At 59.9% G+C, this 16,122-nt stretch overlaps 1 protein-coding gene across 1 annotated transcript; it reads left to right on the top strand.

Moving 5' to 3' along the window:
* The first annotated feature begins 1,556 nt into the window (after positions 1 to 1,556).
* Positions 1,557 to 14,793, top strand: ARSA (arylsulfatase A). Its single transcript, XM_065418560.1, has 8 exons — positions 1,557 to 1,786; positions 9,286 to 9,526; positions 11,378 to 11,596; positions 11,954 to 12,123; positions 12,947 to 13,071; positions 13,580 to 13,707; positions 14,229 to 14,331; positions 14,473 to 14,793. Exons 1-8 carry the CDS (start codon positions 1,557 to 1,559, stop codon positions 14,775 to 14,777), a joined length of 1,521 nt encoding a protein of 506 aa, XP_065274632.1. The 3' UTR covers positions 14,778 to 14,793.
* Positions 14,794 to 16,122: the final 1,329 nt, after the last annotated feature.

Raw genomic sequence — 16,122 nt, 5'->3', positions numbered from 1 at the left:
GTGTGCTGGCATTGGCAGCTCTGGCAGGTACCCGGGTGTGCTGGCAGGGTCTGCGCGGGGCGGCTGGAGTGCTGCACTGTTCAGCGCTCTGCAGTCGCCGCGGCCTGGGGCCTGGGTCATGGGCCCCGGAGTCCGGATGCTGCACACGATGGCAAACAGCCAAGCTGCAGCCGGCTGCCCGGGCGAGGCCATGTCTGCCAGTCGCATGTTGCAATGCACATATGTGTTTCATGAGGACAGTGATGTGTGAGCCTCCTTGGCGGGGTGATGCCCCCAGGCTCCGTGCCCCAGCCCAGGGCATGGCCCCCCCGAGCCCGGGGACCCCCGAGCCCGGGGACCCCCGCCCCCGGGCCGGCGCTCACCCGCCCCTCGCGCGCGCGGCCCCTTTAAGGGAGCCTGGCCCTAGGGACTACAGCTCCCAGAATGCCTCGGGCACACGTGACCGGCCCAGCTGAGCGCGGCTCACGTGACTTGCGGCTGGGCGAGGAGAAGCGTGTTCGCCTGGGGAGAGCTTGCGAGGAGCCCGGTCCCGGTAAGGGCGGCCCGGTCCAGCCGGGTCCCTCTCCTCTGCCCGGTCGGGAGCCCCGCCCCTCGGAGCGCGGCCCCGGCTGCCGAGCCGCAGGTGAAGCCTCTGGGGTCGGTCGGTCCCGCTCTCCGCTCCGGCCCCGGGCTCCTCCCGCGGCGGGGCAGGGCGCCCCGAGTCGGAGCCCCCTGCCCGGCTGCGCCCTGCCCGCCCTGGGCCTGCCCTGCCCGGCTCACCCTCCCCGCCCCGCACCTGCTTTGCCCGCCCGGCTGTCCCCGGCCCCGCGCCTGCCCGGCTGCCCCCTACCTGCCCCGCACCTGCTTTGCCCGCCCGGCTGCCCCCTGCCCAGCGCCTGCGGCGTGACTCTCACCGGTCCAGGGCTTTGTGGCCCCAGCCTCGAGCCCAGGAGCCAGGGCTCCCCACCCCCTTATTCCACAGAGCAGGCGGCAGCAGCACCAGGCCCCTGCCCCACAGCCTGGCTCGGAGGGGGCCGTTCTGCCGGCTGCCAGGAGGGGAGGGAGGAGCAGAGCGAGATCCAGGGAAAGGCGCGGGGGGGAATCCGGCCTGCACATTGAAGCTCCCGTGGAAGGAGTGAGACTGATTCAAACTGCCCTCTTCCTGCAGCGAACATGGAGCTTCAGTACACAGGCCAGATTCCCCTGCCTGCTTTGCCCTGGATCTCACACCCTGCTCCGGGAGTCTTCTTAGCCCTTCCTGTCAGCCTGTGGGGCAGGGGCCCTGGCTCTGCTGCTGCCTGCTTTGCAGAAAAGGGGCTGAGAGCCCTTGCCCCTCTGTCCCCCAGAACACCCTGGGGTTGCCGGGACTGGGATTGAAAGGCCTGCTGCTAGAAGCAGTTAGCTAACGTAATCCAGCGCTGTAGTGCAGACTTTACTGTGTGCTAAACTGTTTTCTCTCTGGCAGGTCGTGGGTGGAGCGGCCCTGCCCGGGCAGTGGGCAGCTGGGGATATCTGGATGGTCAGAGGAGGGCCTGCTGAGACAGAGTCCTGTCCATGCTCGGGGGGCCTCTGGGGACATGAGGTGGGCGTGTATCTGGCTCCTCTGTCCCCTGGGCCCGCTGGTCTTGCTCTCTGCATCCACAAACCCTCCCAACGTCCTGTTAATCTTTGCGGATGACCTGGGGTTTGGAGATTTGGGAAGCTATGGGCACCCCACCTCAGCCACGCCCAACCTGGACAAGATGGCGGCCAGGGGCCTGAGATTCACCGACTTCTATGCCAGCTGCCCAATCTGCAGCCCCTCGCGGTAGGTCCAGCTTCGTCCCACTCCCCAGTCTGCAGCCCCTCCCAGGACAGAGCAGTAAACTGGCTGGTGGTCTCTGAAGGCAGGGCACTGAGAAACAGCAGAGAATTGAATGGGGGCCACAGGGGGCTGTCTAATGTCCTCCCTACTGAACTGCGGGAGGGGGATAAATGGCCTGGTGGTAATGTCTGTGGGTGTTGCTGCTGCAGGGACAGGATCAGGGTGAGCCAATAGCTGCACATCCATGCTGGTGGCAGCAGCTGTGCGACCGAACGGCCATGCAGCCAGCCCTGAGATCGTGAAATTGTTTAAAAGGTTAAATTGTCTAACCTCCTCCCCCAGCATGTGCGCAACAGGTAGAGTTGTAGGGTGCGGCGGCTTTGGCCCTTGCTGCAGGAGGTCTCACTCGAGGACCCTGCCGAGATCGGGGCCCCCTTGTGCCAGGCACTGTACAGAAGCATACGGTCCCTGCCTGGAGAGTTCACAGTGCAAAGAACAGGGGTGTGTGTGTGAGAGAGAGACACGTGGGAGCCAGGATCCAGCTCATTTCCACCGACACCCCTTAGACGGGAACCGCTGTGAACTCCTGCTGGGCTGGATTCAGGCTGGTGCGTTCCAGCTGGGAGTCTCTGCAGCTCATGAGCAAAGCCCTAGGCAGCCAGGCCCTAGCGGTGCGAATGTCACACCTGGGGGAATGCGGCTGTTTTTGGGGAAGGAAAAGTGTTACAGTCTGAAGCTTGTTCAGGCAGTGTGTTCTCTTTCTGCACCCAATGTCTGTGTCTCAAACGCTGTCTGCCCCACTCTGTTCTTAAAGGGGTAGCTCCCGTTAACCACATCTAATAATACTTGTTTTACTGACGCACTATTAGCACAAGCCCCAAATTCCCTGCTTAGGACATGGTTCAGCAGTGTATACTCACCCAGGGTGCTGGCGCTAACTTGCATACCCGGTATGTATTTTTGCCGGGCCTGAGTTCATAGTCTTCCGATTTACAGAGCAGACCTCTGCCACCTGTGAGGTGGGACACCAGGCTCTTACCCTCAGTGGGGATCAGCCCCTGCGGGAGACACTACACACGCTGCCAGCGGGTTACACAAGAATGGCAGACCGCAGCAGAGCATCAGGTCTCGGGATTAATTGTGTCCATTCCAGGAGCAGAGCAGGATCGAGTGGTTACAGGCAGTGCAGCCCAGGGGAACGATGCCCCAATAACCCAAATGGGGCATGAGGTGGGAAACGAACCTGCAAGCTCTGGCTGGAAAACCTGGAGCCTCTGGAGCTCCCGGGAGCGAGCCAGCCCCCTAGCAAAGTAGCAGTGTCACGAGTCGCTCTCTGTAGTTGGTGACTGAGCTGCAGGGCGCTAGCGTAGGTTACGTTAGCACCTAATTTGCTCTTGACAAACCATGTGGCCACATGGCTGAGCCTTGCGACTGTGCTGCAGGAGAGATGGGAAATCTAGCCCAGCTCAGCCTGAAGGGACCTTGTGAAGGGTGGCCCTACTAGGGTGCAGGAGAGCTGGGTTCCATTCCTGCCTCTGCAGCTGGCCTGCTGGGTGACCTCGGGCAAGTCCCTTCCCGCTCCGTGATTCAGCTTCCCTGTCTCACATGGAGCTCCCACCTCCTTTCTAAAGTGCTGGGAGATCCGCTGGTGTCGGCTGACGTGCCAAGGGGGCAATGAGTTACCCCAGAGTATGCCACCTTGGCTCGCGCGCAGGGACAGAAATGTTCCCCCGTCTGGGGAAGAGTGGGAACTAGAGCTTGTGGGGTGTGGGCTTGGTGTTTTTAGGGCACTTTCCCCTAGGTTGCCGGACAGGGTGAGGAGAAGATGCTTGTGATGTTCCCCTCTGGTGCTGTCTGGACCGGTGATCTGCTAGGTCACTCCAATCCTTGACTCTGGGAGCCAGCCTTCTCCTGCTCTGCTGCGAGAAACCCCACTCCTGGGCTGTTCACACACAGCTTCTGGCATGTAAGCTGCTCCTTGGATTGTGCAACTAAATGACACTAGCCAATATCTCCGGTCCCAGACACAACCCTAGGAACCTCCATCCTGCGGTGTCCAGTTATGCCCGCTGGATGCTGCAAGCTTATAGGAGTTGATCAGTTTAACAAAGAAATTGATATGTACCAGGCTTGTTATCCCAAGGGGAGTCTCTGACATGCTTCAAACCAAACATGCTGCTTCAGGTAGAACAAACCAACAGATTTATTAACCACAAAGGTAGATTTTAAGTGATTATAAGTCAAAGCACAAGAAGTCAGATTTGGTCAAATGAAATAAAAGCAAAACACATTCTAAGCTGCTCTTAACACTTTCAATGCCCTTACAAACGTAGATGCTTCTCACCACAGGCTGGCTGGTTGCCCTTCAGCCAGGCTCTCCCCTTTGATCAGCGCTTCAGTCACTTGGTGGTGATGTCTGTAGATGGAGGTGGAAGAGAGAGGAGGAGCATGGCAAACATCTCTCCCTTTTATCATGTTCTTTCTTCCCTCTTGGCTTTGCCCCTCCCCCCCTTCAGAGTCAGGTGAGCATCACCTCATCGCAGTCCCACACTGACCAAGGGAAGGGGGGTGACTCACTTGAGAGTCCAACAAATCCTTTGTTGCTGCCTAGGCCAGTGTGCTTTGTTCCTGTGAGGCTGGGCTGGGTTTGTCCCAGACATGCCCTGATGAGGTGTGAACTGCCCTGCTCCTGGAGAGTTTTTGCCTGGGCTTATTTTAAGCCATGAGGACACATTTTCAGCCTCATAACTATAAACATGAAATTATGACCCATAACATTACTGTAACAATTACTATAACATCACTAACAACAACCATGCTCAGTATATCATGAGCCTTCCGAAGACACCCGACATGACAAACTTTGCATTGGATACCACACAATCACTTTATAAGGATGAACATGGGGGTGTTGGGTGTTCCCATGAGGTACCGAACATCACAACCGTGTCTTGGATTTGCTTCCCCAGCATTGTGTGAAGGCTGGAACCTTCTGAGCCATGGCGAGACGACCTAGAGAGGGGCCAAAACTGATTGATTTGTGAGAGTTTCCAGCGCTGGTGCAGAGGGAGAGATGGGGCGTGCGCAGCATGTGATGTACAGCAGCATGGAACTGGTGGGGAGTTTGCGGCGCTGGTGCAGAGGGAGAGATGGGGCATGCGCAGCCTCTGAGGCATGACAGTGTGGAGTTGGCCTGATGAGGGCTTAGGAGCAGGCTGCAGGAAGCCGGGCTGGAGCTGGAAAGGCAGTGCAGGGAAGATATTTTAAGGTGGGAATAGTCCTGGGGGGAGAAGGGGGCTCATAGTAGCGTATCCTGGGATGGCCTGTGGGTTGCAGCGCAGCTGTTTATAATCCCATTCATCAGCGGGTTCAATACCATCCCCAGTGACATCAGTGCTGGGTTAAGGCAGGGAGAGGTGGGATCCCTGGGATTCAAACATTGCCACGGGAAATGTACGATTCGAGAACGGGTGGGTGACTCAATGGTCTGCACCGACTCTCTGGTGATGCGGATGGCCTGGCTGTCGCATGAGGACAGGTGAAGTGGCACAAAGGGGACTGGAGACTTCACAGAACTGGCAAGAAAAAGGCTTTTAGATCAATGATGGTAAAACCAAATGTCTGGCTGGAAGCAGACGATAAGCTCTTGGCCGAGCGTACCTAGCACTTAAGAACCATAGTTAACAAGTCATAGAATCATAGACTATCAGGGTTGGAAGGGACCTCAGGAGGTCATCTAGTCCAACCACCTGCTCAAAGCAGGACCAATCCCCAACTAAATCATCCCAGCCAGGGCTTTATCAAGCCTGATCCTAAAAACCTCTAAGGAAGGAGAGTCCACCACCTCCCTAGGGAACCCATTCCAGTGCTTCACCACCCTCCTAGTGAAAAATATTTTTCTAATATCCAACCTAAACCTCCCCCACTGCAACTTGAGACCATTACTCTTTGTTCTGTCATCTGCTACCACTGAGAACAGTCTAGATCCATCCTCTTTGGAACCCCCTTTCAGGTAGTTGAAAGCAGCTATCAAATCCCCCCTCAGTCTTCTCTTCTGCAGACTAAACAATCCCAGTTCCCTCAGCCTCTCCTCATAAGTCATGTGCTCCAGCCCCCTAATCATTTTTGTTACCCTCCGCTGGACTCTTTCCAATTTTTCCACATCCTTCTTGTAGTGTGGCGCCCAAAACTGGACACAGTACTCCAGATGAGGCCTCACCAATGCTGAATAGAGGGGAGTGATCACATCCCTCAATCTGCTGGCAATGCCCCTACTTATACAGCCCAAAATGCCATTAGCCTTCTTGGCAACAAGGGCACACTGTTGACTCATCCAGCTTCTCGTCCACTGTAACCCCTAGGTCCTTTTCCGCAGAACTGCTGCGTAGCCATTCGGTCCCTAGTCTGTAGCAGTGCATGGGATTCTTCCGTCCTAAGTGCAGAACTCTGCACTTGTCCTTGTTGAACCTCATCAGGTTTCTTTTGGCCCAATCCTCTAATTTGTCTAGGTCCCTCTGTATCCTATCCCTACCCTCCAGCGTATCTACCACTCCTCCCAGCTTAGTGTCATCTGCAAACTTGCTGAGAGTGCAGTCCACACCATCCTCCAGATTATTAATGAAGATATTGAACAAAACCGACCCCAGGACCGACCCTTTGGGCACTTTGCTTGATACCGGCTGCCAACTAGACATGGAGCCATTGATCACTACCCGTTGAGCCTGATGATCTATCCAGCTTTCTATCCAGCATATAGTCCATTCATCCAGCCCATACTTCTTTAACTTGCCGGCAAGAATACTGTGGGAGACTGTATCAAAAGCTTTGCTAAAGTCAAGGAATAACACATCCACTGCTTTCCCCTCATCCACAGAGCCAGTTATCTCATCATAGAAGGCAATTAGGTTAGTCAGGCACGACTTCCCCTTGGTGAATCCATGCTGACTGTTCCTGATCACTTTCCTCTCCTCTACGTGTTTCATAATTGATTCCTTGAGGACCTGCTCCATGATTTTTCCAGGGACTGAGGTGAGGCTGACTGGCCTGTAGTTCCCCGGATCCTCCTCCTTCCCTTTTTTAAAGATGGGCACTATATTAGCCTTTTCCCAGTCATCTGGGACCTCCCCCGATCGCCATGAGTTTTCAAAAATAATGGCTAATGGCTCTGCAATCTCATCCGCCAACTCCTTTAGCACCCTCGGATGCAGCGCATCCGGCCCCATGGACTTGTGCACGTCCAGTTTTTCTAAATAGTCCCGAACCACTTCTTTCTCCACAGAGGGCTGGTCACCTTCTCCCCATACTGTGCTGCCCAGTGCAGCAGTCTGGGAGCTGACCTTGTTCGTGAAGACAGAGGCAAAAAAAGCATTGACTACATTAGCTTTTTTCCACATCCTCGGTCACTAGGTTGCCTCCCTCATTCAGTAAGGGGCCCACACTTTCCTTGACTTTCTTCTTGTTGCTAACATACCTGAAAAAACCCTTCTTGTTACTCTTAACATCTCTTGCTAGCTGCAACTCCAAGTGTGATTTGGCCTTCCTGATTTCACTCCTGCATGCCTGAGCAATATTTTTATACTCCTCCCTGGTCATTCGTCCAATCTTCCACTTCTTGTAAGCTTCTTTTTTGCGTTTAAGATCAGCAAGGATTTCACTGTTTAGCCAAGCTGGTCGCCTGCCATATTTACTATTCTTTCTACACATCGGGATGGTTTGTTCCTGCAACCGCAATAAGGATTCTTTAAAATACAGCCAGCTCTCCTGGACCCCTTTGCCCTTCATGTTATTCTCCCAGGGGATCCTGCCCATCTGTTCCCTGAGGGAGTCAAAGTCTGCTTTTCTGAAGTCCAGGGTCCGTATTCTGCTGCTCTCCTTTCTTCCTTGTGTCAGGATCCTGAACTCGACCATCTCATGGTCACTGCCTCCCAGGTTCCCATCCACTTTTGCTTCCCCTACTAATTCTTCCCTGTTTGTGAGCAGCAGGTCAAGAAAAGCTCTGCCCCTAGTTGGTTCCTCCAGCACTTGCACCAGGAAATTGTCCCCTACACTTTCCAAAAACTTCCTGGATTGTCTGTGCACCGCTGTATTGCTCTCCCAGCAGATATCAGGGTGATTAAAGTCTCCCATGAGAACCAGGGCCTGCGATCTAGCAACTTCTGCTAGTTGCCAGAAAAAAGCCTCGTCCACCTCATCCCCCTGGTCTGGTGGTCTATAGCAGACTCCGACCACGACATCACCCTTGTTCCTCACAGCTCTCAACTTTATCCAGAGACTCTCAGGTTTTTCTGCAGTTTCATACCGGAGCTCTGAGCAGTCATACTCCTCTCTTACATACAATGCAACTCCCCCACCTTTTCTGCCCTGCCTGTCCTTCCTGAACAGTTTACATCCGTCCATGACAGTACTCCAGTCATGTGAGTTATCCCACCAAGTCTCTGTTATTCCAATCGCATCATAGTTCCCTGACTGTGCCAGGACTTCCAATTCTTCCTGCTTGTTTTCCAGGCTTCTTGCATTTGTGTATAGGCACTTAAGATAACTCATCGATCGTCCCTCTATCTCATCATAGAAGGCAATTAGGTTAGTCAGGCATGACTTGCCCGTGGTGAATCCATGCTGACTGTTCCTGATCACTTTCCTCTCCTTGAAGTGTTTCAGAATTGATTCCTTGAGGATCTGCTCCATGATTTTTCCAGGGACTGAGGTGAGGCTGACTGGCCTTCCATTGCCATGGGGTGTTGGTACCACTGAACAAAACACCTCCCTCCAGGGCAGGGGTGGGCAAACTACGGCCCGTGGGCCGGATCCAGCCAGTCAGGGCTTTGAATCCAGCCCGCGGAATTGCCCCCCACAGCTCCTATTGGCCGGGAACGGGGAAGGTACCCGTGGGCGAGGGCAGCGCGCAGAGCCCTCTGTTTCCCCCCCCCCCCCAGGGCCGCAGGGCCGTGGTGCTGGCCACTTCCGGGAGCAGCATGGGCCAGGGCAGGCAGGGGGCCTGCCTTAGACCCGCTGCCACCCTGGAGCCGCTCAAGGTAAGCAGCGCCAGGCTGGAGCCTGCACCCCGAATCCCTCCTGCACCCTGTATCCCAACCTTGTGCCCTGAGCCCCCTTCTGCACCCCTCTTGCACCCCAACCGCCTGCCCTGAGCCCTCAACCCCCTGCCTTGAGCCCCCTGCTGCACCCTATGCCACTCCTGCACCCCAACCCCCTGCCCTGAGCCCCTTCCCACACTCTGCATCCTCTCCTGTGCCCCAACCCCTTGCCCTGAGCCCCTTCCTGCACACCGCACCCCAACCTCCTGCCCCAGCCCTGCACTCATGGCCCTGCATGCAATTCCCCCACCCTGATGTGGCCCTTGGACCAAAAAGTTTGCCCACCCCTGCTCCAGGGGCTCGACTAGGCTCCTTCCCCTCGGGCTGGGCCGTGAGCTCAGCAGCCCCTATGGGCATGGGCACAGGACTCCTCCGACCGCTCCAGCTTTTCTCGGCTCCTCTCATCCCCAGGGCGGCCCTGCTGACGGGTCGGTACCAGATACGCTCTGGGGTTTACCCCGGCGTGTTCTACCCCGGCTCCCGGGGAGGTCTCCCGCTGTCTGAGGTCACCATCGCGGAGGTGCTGAAGGCTCGGGGCTACGCCACGGCCATGGTCGGCAAATGGCACCTGGGACTGGGGGCCAATGGCTCCTTCCTGCCCATCCACCAGGGCTTTGACCGCTTCCTGGGGGTGCCCTACTCCCATGACCAGGTGAGCCTCCGGTGTCTGGGGCACTGGCCTGGGGGGTGTCCCGGTCCTCTGGCAGGGCTCGGAGCATGTCGGGGGGGGGGGCAGGAAGGGATCGGTACAGTGTCTGGGGGAGGTGCTGTGGGGCGATGGGAGGCCGGGGGCTGGTTTGGGATGGTGCCTGAGGGAGCTGGGTCAGAAGGCTGATGGTGGCTGGGAGGGGATCCAGGCTGGGCTGGGGGGCAAGAGGGGGAGCTGAATGGGGTGGTGGGGGCGTGGCTGGGCTGGCAGGAGGCTGGGGCATGCTGGGTCTGGATCTCTCTGGAGTGGGGTCTGGGTGAGGCAGGCTGCTTCTGTGTCTGGGGGGTGCAGGTGAATGGGGGGCTGGGTGGGTCAGTGGCTGGAGGGGGGCATGGGCTGCATTGATATGGGGCTGGGAGGGGCACACTGGGTCAGTTTCTTGGGGCATGTGCTGAGTGAATGGGGGTTGGGAGGGAGGGATGGCTGGCTCAGTGTCTGGGGGGCAGGTGGGGCAGGCTGGGCTCCCCCTTTCCTGGTGGAGTCAGTGTATACCAATAACCCAGAAGTGTTTACATTTCTGGGATTGGGGGGCGGGGGGAGATGCCTGGCCAGTCCCTGGCATGCTGCACAAAGGGAATAATGGGGCCTCGTCACTGTGAGGTGTGGGGGGTGCTGCTGCCTGGGCTAGGGGGGATCTAGTCCTTGGGTCCCTGGAGGAGGGTTGAGTTGTGGGGTGCTGTGGGGAAGGGGTTGCTGTAGGGTGGGATGAAGTCTGGGCCCCTGGGGGAGCATTGGGTTTGGAGTGCTGTGGGGAAGCGATTGCTGTAGGGCGGGATGAGGTCCGGGCCCCTGGGGAAGGGTTGGGTGTGGGGTGCTGTGGGGAAGGGGGGAATCCAGGTTGCTGTGGGGTGGGATAGGATCCGGGCTCCTGGGGAAGGGTTGGGTTTGGGGTGCTGTGGGGAAGGGGTTGCTGTAGGGTGGGATGGGGTCCGGGCCCCTGGAGAAGGGTTGGGTGTGGGGTGCTGTGGGGAAGGGGTTGCTGTAGGGCGGGATGGGGTCTGGGTCCTTGGGGAAGGGTAGGGTTGTGGGGTGCTGTGGGGAAGGGGTTGCTGTAGGGTGGGATGGGGTCTGGGCCCCTGGGGGAGCGCTGGGTGTGGGGTGCTGTGGGGAAGGGGTTGCTGTAGGGTGGGATGGGGTCTGGGCCCCTGGGGAAGGGTTGGGTTTGGGGTGCTGTGGGGAAGGGGTTGCTGTAGGGCGGGATGAGGTTCTGGCCCCTGGGGAAGGGTTGGGTGTGGGGCGCTGTGGGGAAGGGGGGACTTCAGGTTGCTTTGGGGTGGGATAGGATCCGGGCTCCTGGGGAAGGGTTGGGTGTGGGGTGCTGTGGGGAAGGGGTTGCTGTAGGGTGGGATGGGGTCTGGGCCCCTGGAGAAGGGTTGGGTTTGGGGTGCTGTGGGGAAGGGGTTGCTGTAGGGCGGGATGGGGTCCAGGCCCTGGGGAAGGGTTGGGTTTGGGGTGCTGTGGGGAAGGGGTTGCTGTAGGGCGGGATGGGGTCCTGGCCCCTGGGACAGCGTTGGGTTTGGGGTGCTGTGGGGAAGGGGTTGCTGTAGGGTGGGATGGGCCCCTGCCCCCTGGGGGAGACGTGAGGAGTGACAATCTCCAGAGTGATTTTGGGGGTGCGAACTGGTCATTGGGTGGGAGTGGAGCCTCGTCCTTGGGGCACTGGGCTGTGGCCTGGTCCTGGGGCGCGGGAAGGGAAGGAGCCTGCGTCTTGGGTTGGCGCTTAGGTGGGGGGCTGGTACCCTGCTGGCCACCAGGCGCGCATGCAGAGCAGAGCGTTCTCTCCTCTCACTCCAGGGCCCCTGCCAGAATCTCACCTGCTTCCCCCCGAACACCAAGTGCTTTGGGATGTGCGACCAGGGCGTGGTGCCCGTCCCACTGCTCCTAAACCAGAGCATCCTGCAGCAGCCGCTCGCCTTCCCCCAGCTGGTGCCGCGCTACGACAAGTTCTCTTGCGACTTCATTGTCGACTGCGCCCGCCAGGGCCGACCCTTCCTGCTCTACTACGCCTCCCATGTAGGTGCCGGGGCAGGTGGCCTGGGGTGGGCATGGGCACCTGGGGGTTGGCCAGGATAGAGGGTAGGTGCGGGCACCCTAGATGTGCCGGGGGGGCGGGGCTGGGCACGGCCTGGGGCGGTGGTGAGTAGGCCTAGAGGTATGGGGGGGCAGGGCAAGGGGGCACCTGTACCCCCCTTCCTGCAGCACAGAGCATTGGCCATGATGAATGGCCCCCGCTCAGTCCCCAGAGGAAGGGAAAAGCCCCCACAGCTTCCTCCCCAGCCTGGCAGCCCCCGGCTCTGCAGGGAGAGGTGGCTGGTCCCAGCTCTGCAGTCTGCTGCAGGGATCCCCTCTCATTGGCTGCTCTTTGCCCAGCACACCCACTACCCCCAGTTTGGAAGCGAGGAGTACATGGGCCAGTCACTGCGGGGGCCCTTTGGGGATGCCCTCATGGAGTTTGACGGCTCAGTGGGGCTCCTGCTCCAGGCACTGCAGGAGAATGGCCTGGAGGGGAACACGCTGGTCTTCTTCACCGCAGACAATGGGTGAGTGTGAGCGAGCTGGGGAGCCCCCCCCCCACACACCTGCCCAGGGACGGGAAGGTGTGGGGCTGAGCACGGGGTCACGGGTGGGAGTGGGACTCTCAGGGATACGGGAGTGCTGGGGGGAGGGGGTTGGGGGTGAGGCAGGGGGATTTGGGAGGTGCTGGGGAGGTTGGGGGTAGGTGGGGATGGAGCAAGGAGGTTTTGGGGGTGTTCAGGGTGGATGGGGCAGGGGGATTTGGGGTGCTTGAGGACTGAGGTTTCAGGGGGTGCTGTAGGGGTTGGGGGCAGGTGGGGATGGGGCCCAGGGATACGGGGTGCTCGGGGCAGGGGCTGACAGGGACCCTTGGGGTGGGGGACATTTGGAATGGCATGTAAGTTATGAAGTTGATCTGATTTCAAGTTGTCGGGCTGCTCAGAGTGCTCCCTCTCCCTCTAGCCTGCCCCACCCCCACCCTCCCTGCGTGTTTTCGGGGCAGTGTGTGGGGGGGTCCCACCGGGGGGGTCCCACCCACACCCCCACTTCCCAGGCGAGGGACATCCCCAACCCGGTGCTGGAACATGAACGTTCCTCCAGGCTCCCTCTGGACGTCCACTGTCCCGTCCTGCCTGCGCTCCTCGGCCCGAGCCGCCTGTGGGGCCCGAGAGCCAAGGGCCTGCGCCACCCCGGCGGTGCCCTGCCCTATGGACACCCCGTGGGGCTGTGGCGCCCGCAGGGAGCTGGCTGGGAAGGGGCAGCGTGGCCCCTGCCGGGTCTGTGCCAGCGCTCTGGGGCAGAGCAGCGTTAACCTGTGTCTTGCTGATGGGCGCTCTCCCCTCCCCGCAGCCCCGAGACCATGCGAATGGCCCGTGGGGGCAGCTCGGGTCTCCTGAAGTGTGGAAAGGGAACGACATACGAGGGCGGGATGCGGGAGCCTGCGATTGCTTATTGGCCGGGCCGGATCTCCCCGGGTAAGCCTGGCGTTGCTCCCAGCTGCTCTGCGGTGCCTGGCGGTGCTGGCGCACGGCAGCAGGACCTGGGCCTACCTCTGCCCGGACGCCCGTCAGTCTCCACACAGCCTGGGAGGCGCCTGCGATGGACAGGCTGAAACTACAGATTTGGGGGGGCTGTGCAGGCCCCAGTGGGACCGGCCCGCCCCACACTCCTGCTTGGCGTGCGGGGGAGATGACCAGGGAGTGCGCGGGGCTGGCAGGGCAGAGGATCCAAAGGCCTCAGCCCTGTGGAGGGGAAACGGTGTGGGGGAACAACGCGTGCCTATGGCTGGGTGGTCTCCGTAGGGGGATGAATCCCCCTGTCCCGGGAGGTTGGGGGGGCCCTCCTGGGTGAGGGAGGGGCTCTGGGGGAGGCGATTGGACAGTGGGGAGGAGGGTGCCAGCGGGCTAGTGGGATATCGCTGGTGTGAGGCAGGGGACTGACGGCACCTGAGCCTTTTTCCTTGTGACTGTGGCCGGGCGCCAGGCGTGACCCACGAGATGGCCAGCACCCTGGACATCCTGCCAACCTTGGCTGCCCTGGCTGGGGCGCCTCTCCCCACTGTCCCATTGGACGGCTACGACCTGAGCCCGGTGCTGTTTGGAGGTGGGAAGGTGAGTGCCCTGGGCCAGTGCTGCTGCGGTCACGCTGCGAGTGTGGGGGTTGATGTGGGGGCGGGGGGCACCAGTGTCTGACGGGCTGCCCTTGCCAGTGGGTGCTCCGCACACTGCTGGGGAGAGGGGCGGGCCAGGGTGTCCGTGACTCAGGGGCCGTCTTCACTGCAATAACAAATGCAGCACCGAGTCAGCCCTGGTCAGCTGGCACGGGCTCCTGGGGCTTGGGCTGTGGAGCTCTGAAACTGCAGTGTCGACATTCAGCCTTGGGCTAGAGCCCAGGCTCTGAGACCCCATCCCGTCTCCTTCCTGCATGGCCACTGGCCCGTCCCGGCCATGGCTCACTGCCACCCCGTCCCGTCTCCTTCCCTGTCTATGGCCACTGGCCCGGCTCCTATCCTGTCCTGTCTCCTTCCCTGTCCATGGCCACTGGCCCGGCCATGGCTTAGTCACTGCCCTTCTCTCCCCATGCATGGCTCGGCCACTGCCCCGCATAACTCTGCCTCTGTTTGCTCGCACAGAGTCCCCGGCAGATGATGTTCTATTACCCGCCCAGCCCCAGCAAGCTGCTTGGCGTCTTTGCTGTCAGATACGGGAAGTACAAGGCTCATTTCTTCACACAAGGTAGCTACCTCCATGGGGGGTGGAATGGGCAGCCCCCGCTCCCTGCGTCCTTTTCAGGGCTCTGGTTGTGGTTCCAGCCCAGCCCTGGGGACCCCGGCTGAGGGAAGGTGGCTTCAGCTGCTGTTTGCATTGGTCTCCCAGGTGCCTTCCACAGTGGGACGACCCCTGACCCGGACTGCCATGGGCTGACGCCCCTGACGCCCCACGAGCCTCCACTGCTCTTTGACCTGGAGGCTGACCCTGCAGAGAACTATAACCTGCTGCAGGGCGGTGCCGTGGGGCCGGAGGTGCTGCGGGTGCTGAAGGAGATCCAGCTGCACAAGGCGCTCTTCGACCAGCGCATGGAGTTTGGGGAAAGCCAGATAGGGAAGGGCATCGACTCTGCCCTCCAGCCCTGCTGTGCCCCCCGCTGCACCCCCAAGCCCTCCTGTTGCCACTGCCCCTAACTTCCCCCACCCTTTAACTCTCCCCTCGCCACTGCCAGGAACCCCCCGCTCTTCAAAAGCCTCCTGCTGCTGTGCCCATCTCTCTGCTACCACTCCCTAAAGTCCCCGTGCCGGCCTCCCCGCTGCTCTCCCCAAACCTGCCTGCAGCCGGGCGCGCTGCATTGGGGTGCTTCCCTGGCCGGTAGAGCTGCCTCCCGCTCCCCAGGCCTGACGCTGAGGTCCCTACGTGCTGGCTGCATGGGGGCGTGGGGTGAGATGCTAGGAGGGGAAGGGGAAGGGGCAGGTTCCTGCGGGGGTGTTTTACCTCTGTACTGGGAGTCTTTGGCCATTTGACACAAACCTCCGCTCCCCTGGGACGCACTGAGTACAGTGAGCCCTCTGGAGTCCAGGGGGCTCTGGAACAAAGCCTAGCACCCCAATGCAGCCAGCGGGGGGCCCGGCGGTACCAGCCTGCTGCAGCGGGAAGGCCAGGGAGTGGAGCGTGGCTAGCTCTGGGGGGCTGGCACAGCAGTGAGGGCCAAGGCCGTATCAATACTGGCGCAGAGGTGGAGTGTGGGGTGCGAGGCCAGGATCAGGGCCAGCAGCAGCAGCCGCGGTGCTTGGCCCTGAGCACGTGGACGGGGGACTGACGGGGGACTCTGCAGTCAGGAGAGGAGCTGTGCAGAGCTCCGGGGCAGGTCCCTTCACCTGCGTGGATGCAGCCAGCTGTCGCTGTGGGAGACGACTTGTGCTTGTTTAAAGGGTGAAATAAGGAGAAATGAGTCCATGGAGTGGCTGCCCTCCAGGCTCAGCTGGTATTTGCAGTCTGTGGGCAGGTGTGACCCGGGCTGTGTGCACTGGCGGGCCAAGGAGCCAGGGTTCCCACCCAGAGCTGATGCAGAGAAGGCCTAGTCCTGAGCCCTCTCGGCAGAGCTCCCGCCCGGGGAGCGAGACCCGTGAGATGAGCAGTGTAGGCCCAGCCAAGGAGGGCCTAGGGCAGGTGCTTGGGATACCCAGGGGAGGAGGTAGCTGCTGGCATCCTGCAGAGAAAGGCCAAGTACGAGCTATGACGCTGACATGCCCAGGCAGGCATGTTACCCCTCCGGCTTTACCAGCTTCTCAGTGCTTTACCGAAGGGAGGGGCGGGGGTTCATGTGTGGTCACTGCTGAGCTAAGCTTGATTGTCATGGGTTTTGCAGGACGTTTGTACGGGAAATATTCTGAGATGTCAAGTGTCAAATATTGTGTTCCACAACCACTGGGGCAGAAGCACATCGCCTGTGGTGGGATGGGTCTTGGCACACAAGAGTGAGACCAATCAATGCTTTCTGACCCAGCTCAGACCTGTGTTTACAGTCTGGACCGG

The sequence above is a fragment of the Emys orbicularis genome, chromosome 1, assembly GCF_028017835.1.
Source record: "Emys orbicularis isolate rEmyOrb1 chromosome 1, rEmyOrb1.hap1, whole genome shotgun sequence".
NCBI lineage: Eukaryota > Metazoa > Chordata > Testudines > Emydidae > Emys > Emys orbicularis.
This window is presented reverse-complemented; position numbering and strand designations above follow the sequence as displayed.